This window comes from Gadus morhua, chromosome 11 (genome assembly GCF_902167405.1).
Source record: "Gadus morhua chromosome 11, gadMor3.0, whole genome shotgun sequence".
Classification (NCBI taxonomy): Eukaryota; Metazoa; Chordata; class Actinopteri; order Gadiformes; family Gadidae; genus Gadus; species Gadus morhua.
The window spans coordinates 20,793,670-20,805,279 of NC_044058.1; the positions used below are offsets into that span (position 1 = coordinate 20,793,670).

General features: G+C 48.8%; 1 protein-coding gene across 3 annotated transcripts in view; it reads left to right on the forward strand.

Annotated features, from left to right (window-relative positions):
- Window positions 1-11,610, forward strand: part of LOC115553652 (growth factor receptor-bound protein 10-like) — a 32,571-nt gene that overhangs the window by 16,409 nt on the left and 4,552 nt on the right. For 2 of the 3 annotated variants that reach the window (XM_030370086.1, XM_030370087.1), the window contains exons 3-4: window positions 4,459-4,561; window positions 10,147-10,486. In XM_030370086.1, the coding sequence (XP_030225946.1) occupies window positions 4,459-4,561; window positions 10,147-10,486 (443 nt within the window). The remainder of the gene's footprint in view (window positions 1-4,458; window positions 4,562-10,146; window positions 10,487-11,610) is intronic. The other variant, XM_030370088.1, reaches the window with a different exon arrangement.

The following is an 11,610-nucleotide window of genomic DNA, read 5'->3' on the forward strand; positions in this document are numbered from 1 at the left end:
GTGTCAACACCACACCGGACAATGCCAGGTGGGGTCTGAACCCAACACCTGCCAGAGGCTAGCCGTCGGGCTAGTAAACAAAGCAAAGACAGGCAGCCAAAAGTAAAAACATTTACATTTACATTTAGGGCATTAAGCACTTTTAGTACATGTGTCAGAAGAAAGAGAAACAATATATTGCTGTTGGTACTGTAAGGATGTTCATAGAACCTAGTGCCAAGCATTAACAATCGCTAGGTTAACCAATTCCCCGTATTCAACAAAGATAGCTAGGATAAGACGCTACACAATGCTAAGTACTATTATTAAGTGCAAGGACGTACAACATACAATTATTGCGTACATTAAGTGCTAGGACGGACAACATACAATAAGTGCATACATTAAGTGCCAGGACGTACAACATACAATTATTGCGTACATTAAGTGCTAGGACGGAAATCATACATAAGTGAGTTAGAGTGGCATAAAATAGATTAATAGTTATAAAAGATTCTACACAAATTGTGTAGAATCGTCCTTTTTGAAAGTGTCAGCTGTAGATAGGGCTCCTTTCTGTTCTCCATTACAGTGTAACTCATCTCCTCAAGCTGATGTGTAGCCACAGAAAACAGCACTGGCTTAACTTATGCAACCAACAAACAAATCTTTTACCCTGTAAACATCCGCAACGTGATGGCATTCATGTGGGCTTGTCACTAACAGTGAGTCGTATTACATTACCTAAATAATATTATAATGAATAATAATTGATTAACTGGAGCTCTTTGAATGTTTTTGCCAGATGCTATGTGACATGTAACATTAGTTTTGGATTCAGAATGATCGTTCAAATCGACAATCTCTAACGATTTTGGGTTCTTTCTCTTTGGAGAAAAATTTGCGGATAAGCAGTAATTATTACCTTAGATCCCAACAGAGAGCCAGTTCGTAACATTCATCTCTCTCTCTGTCTCTGTCTCTGTCTCTGTCTCTGTCTCTGTCTCTCTCTCTCTCTGTCTCTCTGTCTCTGTCTCTGTCTCTGTCTCTCTCTCTCTCTCTCTCTCTCTCTCTCTCTCTCTCTCTCTCTCTCTCTCTCTCTCAATTCTGCCAATTCAAGGGTTGCCATCAATGGGCCACTTGCTCCTTCGCCATCACGTTACCTCATTCGACAACAGATAGTGACTTAACAGTAATTTATTTGCATGAAATCATTTGAGATTGCCACTCTACCAGATGTAATGTGAATGGTATACTCAGTAGATTTGTTTAGTACATAACATGATATATGCATCCATTATCTGTTTAAATATGATCCGACCCCTGGTAGTGGGTGTGGGCATATTCCACTATAAATCTTGTCTGAGGTCAAACCCGTCCACATTTTCCTCTTTGTTGCATTCAACCATCTAACCCCTGGCCCACAGTTCTTAGCTATGTTCAACTTCAACAATGTGAAAGGTGTGTGTGTATGTGTTTGTTCCTGTGCGTGGCTACATTTCCTTTCAGTGTGAAAAAGAGTTGGTAGACACACAAACAGAATAATTACCTATGAATAACATTAAAAGCAAGAACTGCTTCTTTTGTTTTTAGTTTCCAAAGTATTATTTCCTTCTTTCCTCTGTCTGGACTCAAACCTATAAGCTCCCCTAACCTTATCACCGAGCTTATAGCTGGGGAACCTCACTGGCTGAGAATTATGCTAAGCAGGTCGCTCCTATAGGTCGAAATCCTCAAAGTTAACATTCAGCTTATTCCCTATACGAGGATCAAAGGCTGTCTGGGGTCTGACTCTGAATGTATTCATTCTGTGCCACCAAAGGGACCAAGGTGCACTTTTAAAAGTCTCGCCTCTGGTCTTTTGTGGGGGCTCTGGCGATCGTGAGCGTGCACATGAGCATGTACGTGAGCGTGCACGTGAAAGTTTATCAGGCAGTCAGACAGCCTCACACTGCTGTGTTCAAGGCCCACTGTATCTGCGCCACCAAAGCCACCATTAAGTTGCTTAGTGGAGCTCAATCCTGTCCTCCCCATCCCACAACACACACACACACACACACACACACACACACACATGCAATGATACACAAATACAAACACACACACGCATACACACACACGCACACACACACGCACACACACACACACACACACACACACACACACACACACACACACACACACACACACACACACACACACACACACACATGCAGAGACCCCCAGACACTGGCAGACCTCCGTGCATGTCCATGTGGCCCTGGTACTTGTTGGGCGTCCGTGGTTATTTGGGGTGGCTGAGAGGAAGGATCAGTCACAGTCTGGTAGCCTCACCTCCAGACAGCGTGCCCTGCTGTGATTGGTCCAATCCGCTGGTCTAAAATAATGACCTGATGAGGGGGGGGGGGAAACGAAATATATATATATATCATTTGAATATATTTTTGATTTATTCTTCGAATATCATTTGACATATTTTATCTTGCATGCTTTTCCTAGTTTTGCCCGGATGGTCGGATAGTGAAGTTTGTGCTCCGACCGAAACCTTGGCACACACACTAAGACGCACAAGGATGGTCCGATAAAGACCACTAAGGACCAGACACTGCTGTATAGTAATTGGATGCGGTTGGCTTAGTTGATATGGAGTTGGAGCAGTTGGGGGGGGGGGGGGGGGGGGTGCAGCAGATGTATGGGGGTGGGGGGGTGGGGGGTTGGATACGGCAGTGAGCACGGCAGAGAGCCAAAGGAATACAATATCGAGTCATTGTATCTCCAGCGCCCGAGCACCGAGAGAGACGGGCACCGGAGAGGAACGACAGGGGAGGAGTTATCAGGTCTGTACTCTGGGCTCTTGTGTTCTCCGGCTCCAGCTCTGTGCAGCCGGAGCTGTCTGATGTGCTCCATACCAATTAGACCGGGGCAGCCCCGCTGGAGGCCGGGAGCAGACCTAGCAGGGGGGCTTTCTCAGGCTCCGGTTCCCCCGCTGCACCGGGAGTAGGCTCTCGGGGGTCCACCGCTTCCCCGGTTGGCGTGATTCAAGCGTTCCGCACTTTGGGAACACGGTGCGGCGTTTTGTGTTGAATGTTGGGATTGATTGCTCTGTGATTGTGTTTCTATCTCCGGTGGTGGTTTACAGTAAAAACAAAGATGGAACAAAAAGTATATATTCAGTCTATATGGGAAAGTTGTGCACAGCAGTGGTTGGGCCTTGAGTGTCTCTTTCGTTTGCAGGCAGGGCAGAGTCTCCTAGCTCTTGAGCGCAAGAAAAGAGAAACAGCAGTTATTAACTTTTCATGCCCTGGAAACCATTTTATCGGTTGTACGTGCGTGGTGGTTGAAGTGCATCGGGGTAACAAATATTATCTCCTCTTGCATGCTCAAAAACAGTAGAGGCTCATTCAGATTGAGGAGATGAGCCTTATACTTGAAGAGGGTTACCACTGTGTATTACCATGTCCATATACTACCAGCTTCCTGTGATGCTCTCTAATGTGACCCTGGGGCATGTTTATTTTATTCATTTCCTGCCACATTGTGGTTGCCTTTTGTCTTTTGTGGACCACAAGAGAGGAATAACGTTTTACGATGAAAGATAAAATCCAAGTACAAATTTGACCTTTAAAGATGTATGGGATCAACCGCCCTTGTGTTTTCTCGTTGTTTTATTTGCGTATTAACTTTTTGTTACTGGCTTGATTGATAGATGAGGGAAGTAATTAAAAAGATTCTCAATCATGAATAAAAAAGAGCAAAGGGGAGTCAGTGGAGGTTAAGAAATGTACATCAAAGGGAACACCATTCTGTCTGTTAGGAATCATATATTATCTGTTGTCAACCTGTTATCATTATTGCCTACTATAGTTCTTTTTTCAGGTTTATTCATCTCTCTATATTAATGTGTGTGTCTGTTTGTGTGATTTATGTCAAAGATTTAACTCTTGAACATGAGGGAGAAGTACTGATTTTTCTCTCTATGCAGACTCCCATGCATTGCACCCTGATAGATATGCACACACACACACACACACACACACACACACACACACACACACACACACACACACACACACACACACACACACACACACACACACACACACACACACACACACACACACACACACACACGCACGCCCGCCATCTCCACTCACCTGTTACAGCTGAATTGGAAGTCAACGGCATGGCTTAAAGATGTATATGCCGTGCTCACTGCAGATTAATATCCAGACAGAATGTCATGGAGCTTAACCTGCTGGGGTGCATATTAAGAGACCGAGCAGTAACCTGTAGTAATGAGATTCGTAGATGTTACTCCTGAGATACTCCTGTTTGTAGATATTGTTAGGAAAATGTATCTGAGTGCATATGTTTACTGTAATGCACATGTGTAACTAATGCTCTCTCTCTCTCTCTCTCTCTCTCTCTCTCGCTCTCTCGCTCTCGCTCTCTCGCTCTCTCTCTCTCTCTCTCTCTCAGAAGGACAAAGTGGATCACTCTACAAATCACAGACAAACTCCCAATCTAATTGGCCCAAGCTTCGAGCAGTCGACCAACAGGAATTCACCTCACCACCATCAAGGTTTGTCTTAACACACAGTTGCTGGACGAAACTTCGATAGATCTGTGTTTTAGGTGTGGGGGTCTATGCCTGTGCCATGAGCAAGGTTGTGTGAGTGTGTGTGTGTGTGTGTGTGTGTGTGTGTGTGTGTGTGTGTGTGTGTGTGTGTGTGTGTGTGTGTGTGTGTGTGTGTGTGTGTGTGTCTATGCCATTGCAATAAGCAAAGGTCGGTGTGTGTGTGTGTGTGTGTGTGTGTGTGTGTGTGTGTGTGTGTGTGTGTGTGCACGCCGTGGTTGGTTCGGGGGGTGAAACGGTCGCGGGGTAAGGGTATAATATCTAACACTGGCCCTGGTTTGATATAGCCGTCTAGCTCCGTCTCACTTGCAGCATTTCACCAGCTCAAAGGGCCCTCCGCCCAGACGGGGGCCGGCCGGCTAAGCGGTTAAGCGCTCCGCGGTCTCATTGTGCCGCTCGGCGACTCCCTGCTCCCTGGAGCCCGGACCGACGGAGCGTGACAATCAAGCACAATATTGTCCCAGCATGGGAGGTCGGGGCGGGGGCGAATGTCCGCCAGCGGTCAGGGGGAGAGGGCACTGCCTCCCCCCCCACAACCTGCTCCCCCCCCCACGCCCACGCCCACGCCCCTCCGAAAGGGGGAGCAAATGGAGCAGAAATAATATTGAACTTGTTTTGGGGATACGCCCCCCCCAATCCCCCTCCCGTGCTACGCTCTGTGTCTGAGCTCGGGGGATTTGGTACTTCAACAAGTTTTAAGCGAACGCACTTGAGGATTGTTCGCGGTGCGCGTTAGGACACCCCGCAGAGTTGTGTGTGACACACAGCGCTTGATGTTTGAAAGAGCACACCTACGTCAGCTCTCAGACAACCCAGGGTGAATAGGTCGTTAAAACGTCCTCAAGCGTCTTTGATCCGGGGGTCCCCAGTCGGGTTACGTCCTCTTCCTGAGTTACTAGTGCCAGATCGGTCACGACTACATCTCTTGGCTTGACGTTAGATTTATCGTAACGTGTGCGGGAACCTGAACGTTTAACGTCGCCGACGCCGTTAAAAGCCGTACAGCGGTTCCAGCGTGTCAGATTCCGACGTTAATTTCCGCTCCCTGCCGCTGCCGTTGTGCACGGGGTTAGAGTCCTCGCTGGTTGACATTATTAAACTTGTTTTGGTCTCGCACAGCGGTAGCGCCCCACGCTGGGTCTGTTCTGAAGCAATCGGTTCAGTGCTGGGAGTAAAAACCACAGAGCCTGTTGTTGTGGTCTATTTTTAGAACGGCTAATGAACTTGGGCTGCTGGCTTCTCAGGGTGCTTTGAAAGACAACATCTGAATACCTGAGGAAAGGGAAAAAGTGTAAGGGGAGGGGGGTTAGTACCACATAAACCAACCCAAGGTCATGAACTTTAGACGAGAGAGAAAGCAAGGAAAAAATGAGCACGCACAACAAGAATGTGTTTTCAGTTTGTGTAGGTATCTGTGTATTTATTTGTGTGTGTGTGTGTGTGTGCGTGTGTGTGTGTGTTTGTTTGTACTTGTACGTGTATATTTGTGTGTGTGCGTTTGTGTATGTATGTGTGTGAATATGTGTGTGTGGGGGCTGGTTGTGTATATTTGTTTGTATGTTTGCGCATACATACATACAGCACAAGAAAACAGATTTTCGTTATCCAGTGACAAAGCACCAAGGAGACTGGCACCAGAAAGGATGTAATCTCTATCAATTTCTTTTACTCATTCTCTTTCTATACCTTCTCTTCTCTCACTCTCTCTCTCTCTCTCTGTCATTCTCTATCTGTATCACTCTCTCACTGGTCTGTGTGTGTGTGCGTGTGTGTGTGTGCGTGCGTGTGCGTGTGTGTGTGTGTGTGTGCATGTGTGTGTGTGTGCTTGTGCCGCTCCCACACGGACCTCCGCATTCACACATCGTGCACAGAAAGCCGGCTTGACGGCCGTGCCCGCTGCCGCTGACCAGCCGGTGAACTCCTGAAGCCGATTGATTTTTGCACACAGAGGCTCTGCACGTGCGTCCCATTGTGCCTCCGTGCACGTGTGTGTGTGTGTGTGTGTGTGTGTGTGTGTGTGTGTGTGTGTGTGTGTGTGTGTGTGTGTGGGGGGGGGACAGGAACCTGGGGCCCCTATTAATTCATACATAGAAATTCAGACATAATGAATTCACACAGACGACATTCCCGGGCAGACGGGCGACTGTATGGATCTGTGGTCCAGACAATGCTCCGGATTCTAATCCCCGTCTCCTCGCTGGGTCCTCAGAGAGGAACATTCAAAGCAGCTTTTGTCTTGATTCCCGCCAGTGCTTGGTCTATTTTTACGGTCGACAGAGGCCTTATTTAGCAACCCCCCCCCCCCCCCCCCCCCCCACCAGACAACGGGGGGAGCGAGGGCTATTTTTAGACCCAGCCGGACACGTTAGCATCACATGAAAGGCCCGAGGCAATGCTACAGTTGTCTGCTGATGGAGGGGGGGGAGGGGGGAGATAGAGGCGGGGGGGGGGGGGGAGTGGGAAAGGAGAAGAAGAAACGACGAGAGCATCGGTATCTGTCCAAAACGGAGGGACGGGAGTTCACGTCGTGGCGAGGCGTCTTACTCAGGGACACCTCACGGCTCAACCAGGAAGAGCCGGGGATCGAACAGGCAACCTTTCCGGTTACAACGCCCCCCCCCTACTGTAACTTCTGAGCAAGAGCCGCCTGTCTGACCCAAGGTCAGTTTTACCTATGACCGACGCGACGATGAACGGCTGGTTTAACCGTTGCAGAGTCTGGGTCGACGGGGATCTCTGTGGCGCACGTACGCGCGGTACATCCCGTCCTGCCGCGGCCCTGATCCAGGGGCCGCCGGGCCGTTTCACGGCTCCCCGGGGCCAGGGTCTATAAGTAGCTCCACCCAGCTTACCTGGCTCTAATAATACGGCGGGATTAGGAGCCGCCGGGCGGCCACGCCTCCAGGCCGACGTGCAGGCGTGGGAGCCAGGCATGGCAGCGGGGTCATGGGGGGCGGGGCCACGAGGGACACGTTGAGGGAGGGGAGGGGCCGGGGAGGTGGGGGTGGAGGTGGAGGGGGACGGACTGCAGTGACCCAGGGTCGTTGACCTCTGGTAGCCATAGCGTCTGGTGCAGGTAGAAGGAGTGGTGTGTTTGGGGGGATGGGAGGGGGGTTCCAATGGGGGGCTGAGTGTGTTTGATTTGTATAAAATCATCGGATTGTTGGGATGTTTTTCTTTTATTGATTTTTTGTTGTTGGAAATGTGAGGCTTGTTGCTAGTATAAGTAGTCAGGCTTTCAGCGAATGAATAGAAAACATGATAGGTAGGCATCATACATTTAGACAATTTATTTATTTTTATTTCTGGTCAAATTTGAATAAAAAAATAAAACTAACCTACTGCTGAAAAATATTTGTGCAAAACATATGTATTATTGCTTTGAGTTTTTTCTACTTTGGTCTTTATTAAATGTTTATTGTCACTGATACTCTAGTCCCTTCTATATCTGGTGATCTTCAAGATGTGCGAGTGAGCCTATACTCCGTCTAGTGGCGACATTCGGTACTACAGCCCCAAGGTCTTACTCAGATACAGGGCTCGCGTGCTCGGTGCTATGCTCATATTCACGACGTAGCGTTTTCCCCCTCCCCGAGTAAGAAATATTTTTTTATGTGATTCCAAAATAACCCACCGACGTGGGCAACTTGGAAACCGAGATGTCATCTTCTCTCTCGGTTTACTGGGCCATAAACGTTCCCCCCTGAAGGCCACTTTACACCCATCTCAGGTCAAACCTTATATCTTAATCGTAGTCAGGAAAAAATGTAGTTTCAAGCATATAAATCTGTCAAGGTGTATATCAGCCCCCTCCTCCACCTCCCCCACCCAGAGTAAAACCCCCAGACGAAATGGAAGACCGGAATGTTCTACTCCAAGAGAAAGGAACAGTGAATGCTGTGCAACACCTTATCCCGCCTGAACTCTGCTGGTCGTTGAACAAGTGTTTGAGGCAGGCAGGTCCGCACTTGCCACCCTAATCCCTGGGGATCTCCAGACACGAATGCCCTGTCAAGAGGGATTTGCTGATTCAGCACTCTGGCAGAAGAGGGTTAGCTGTCGTGTGTGTGCATGCTTGTGGTAAACGTGGTTTGTGCGCTGTGCGTGTGTGTGTCTGTATGTGTGTCTGTCTGTGTGAACTGTTGGGTGCCTGTGACCTCGCTGGTTTATAGCTGTCCTGGTGGGGTTGAGGTTGGGGTCAAGGCTTCAAAGGTTTTAAGGTTCGGTCCGTGAACCCTCCCAGGAATGTATGCTTTTCGAGAAGTGTTGCTCATTACATTCCCATAACGATATCTTCTTTGTGTGTGAATGTATGTGTGTTTGTGTTGTGTGTGTGTGCATGCCTGTGTGTGCATGTGTGTGTGTCTGCAAGTGCATATGTTTTTGTGTGTCTGTGTGTGCATGCATATGTGCGTGTCTGCATGTGACTATGTGTTTGTGTGCGTGGATTTGAGTTCCTGCATGTATATGTGCGTCTGTGTGTGTGTCTGAAAGTGCGTATGTGTTTGTGTGTTTGTGTATATGTGTCTGCAAGTGTATATGTATCTTTGTGTGTCTGTATGCATGTCTGCATGTGCATATGCGTTTGTGTGTCTGTATTTGTGTGTGTGCGTTTGACTGCCTGCATGTATACTTGTGTGTGTGTGTGTGTGTGTGTGTGTCTGCGAATGTGAGGGGTGTCGGTTCCGTGTTTTATATCCACCCTTGTTTGCTGGTTGCCACAACAATAGCCCATGGCGCCGTACATTAATGTGTAATGATATGTTTGAGCCTTGGCTCCATGGCTCTCCCGGGGCCCCAAGGGCTTCAGGGGCCCCTGGCCTGGGCCATGATTGCTCCTGAGCAGGTTTTCGTCTTTTTTTATTTCATCACATTTATATTTTGTGTTTACCTTGTCTCTGTCTCAAAGTTACCGTCTCTCTCTGTCTGTCTGTCTGTCTGTCCCCCGGAGGTGTGACTTTCTCTCTCTCTTTATTTCTCATGCTCCTTCAAAGTCCTTAACCCCTTCTTCTCTGGTCCCTTACTGTCACGCTACCTCTCGCTCTTGTGCACTTTATCGCTCTCCTCAATGCTCCTCTGATCTCTCCCTCTCAAAACCCTGTCTCTCTCTCAAAACTGTCTGACTCGCTCAAAACTGTCAATCTCTCTCACTCAAAACTTTGTCTCTCTCACTCTCTCTCCCAAAACTCTGTCTTTCTCTCAAAACTCTGTCTCTCTCTCTCAAAACCCCGTCTCCCTGTCTCTCTGTCTTTCTCTCTCTGTCTCTCTCACTAGTTTCTGATCTCTCTCTCTCTCTCTCTCTCTCTATCTCTCTCTCTCTCTCTCTCTCTCTCTCTCTCTCTATCTCTATCTCTATCTCTCTCTCTCTCTCTGTCTCCTTCTCACTGGTCTGTGCAATCACTCTCTGTCTCTCTCAGTGGTTTCTGATCTCTCTGTCTCTCTCTCTCTCTCTCTCTCTCTCTCTCTCTCTCTCTCTCCCTCTCTCTCTGTGTGTCTCTTTCTCACTGGTTTCTCTTCTCCCCCCCTCCCAGAGGATGACGTGGACCTGGAGGCGCTGGTGAATGGCATGAACTCCTCCCTGGAGAGCCTCTACTCCTCGTCCAGCGGCCAGCAGCAGCACAACGACCTGGTCCCGCTCCTCCACACCTCTTCCTCCTCCTCCTCCTCCTCTTCCCACCACTACCAGCATCACCATGGCCCCCTGCCCCACCCCCTCCTCCACCACGACTACCACCCCACGGCGGCGGCCCCCCTGGCCAGGCACGGCCCCCCCCACCTCTCGCCGGAGCCTTCGTCCTCCTCTTCCTCGTCCTCGGATTCGTCGCAGGGCAGCCTGAGGCGGTCGCAGCCCATGCACATCCTCGCCGTCAGGTGAGACGCCGTAACGCCCTCCTCCTCCTCCTCCTCCTCCTCATCATCATCATCATCATCATCATCATCATCATCATCATCATCATCATCATCATCATCATCATCATCAATACATTAAATGGACTGCATCTGTAGAGCGCTTTTCTAGATTTATTTTTGCATTCTCATGCTTTATTATACAGTGAAATAGAAAGGAAGGTATGGGATATAGAGAGGAGGAAAAGCAGCAAAGGACCACGGGCAGGAATCAAACCCAGGTCAGGACTGAGCCCTAATGGTGCGGGCCCTACGCACTTAGCCCCTATAATGTGCTTTTCTAACCTGTGGCCACTCAAAAGCGCTTTACAATACCGCCTAACATTCACCCGTTCAGGCACACATTCACACACCGACTACGGGGTCGGCCATTCAAGGCGAAAGCCAGCTCGTCTGGAGCAGTTAGGGTAGGGGTTGTCCTGCTCAGAGACACCTCGACAACTCCAGCTAGGAGGAGCCGGGGATCAAACTAGCAACTTTGCGGTTACCAGCCCACCCGCTCCACCTCCTGAGCCACACGCCGCCATCGTCATCAAAGTCATCGTCATCATCTTCGTCATCCACATACACCCCGTCTGACGCATCGATAGTCACCCTCAGCCTGTTGTGTCCGTGGAAACGCAAACAATCAAAGCGCTCAAAACAGGTCTTACTGCTCCTCGATTCAGTGGCATTTGCGTCACTAAGCTAAGGGTCGACCCGCACTTAATGTTGCAGAAACCTAAAACTAGTGGCACCCATTCCCCATCCCGGTGGGCGTGGGTTGAGTCTGGGTGGTGGAATGGTGTCTTGTTTCTTCCCCCGCACGCAGATCAATCATGCCAAACAACAAACGCACTCCTTCATTCGTACTCCCTGACGAAATCCCCGGCTTAACTTTATACACTTACTTGAACTCACTCGTGACACGTAAACTTGCTCACCCTGTTCAACCCCGTGTGAGGACGTTAAACATTCCTGGTTGTCGCATGGATTTAAATATCTGGGTCTGCAGCCTGAATCCATAAACCCGGCACGAGAGAAGAAAGCGTCATTTATTGTGCCCTGAACGGCAGTATAACGTGACCTATTTGAAATAAGCTATTTCT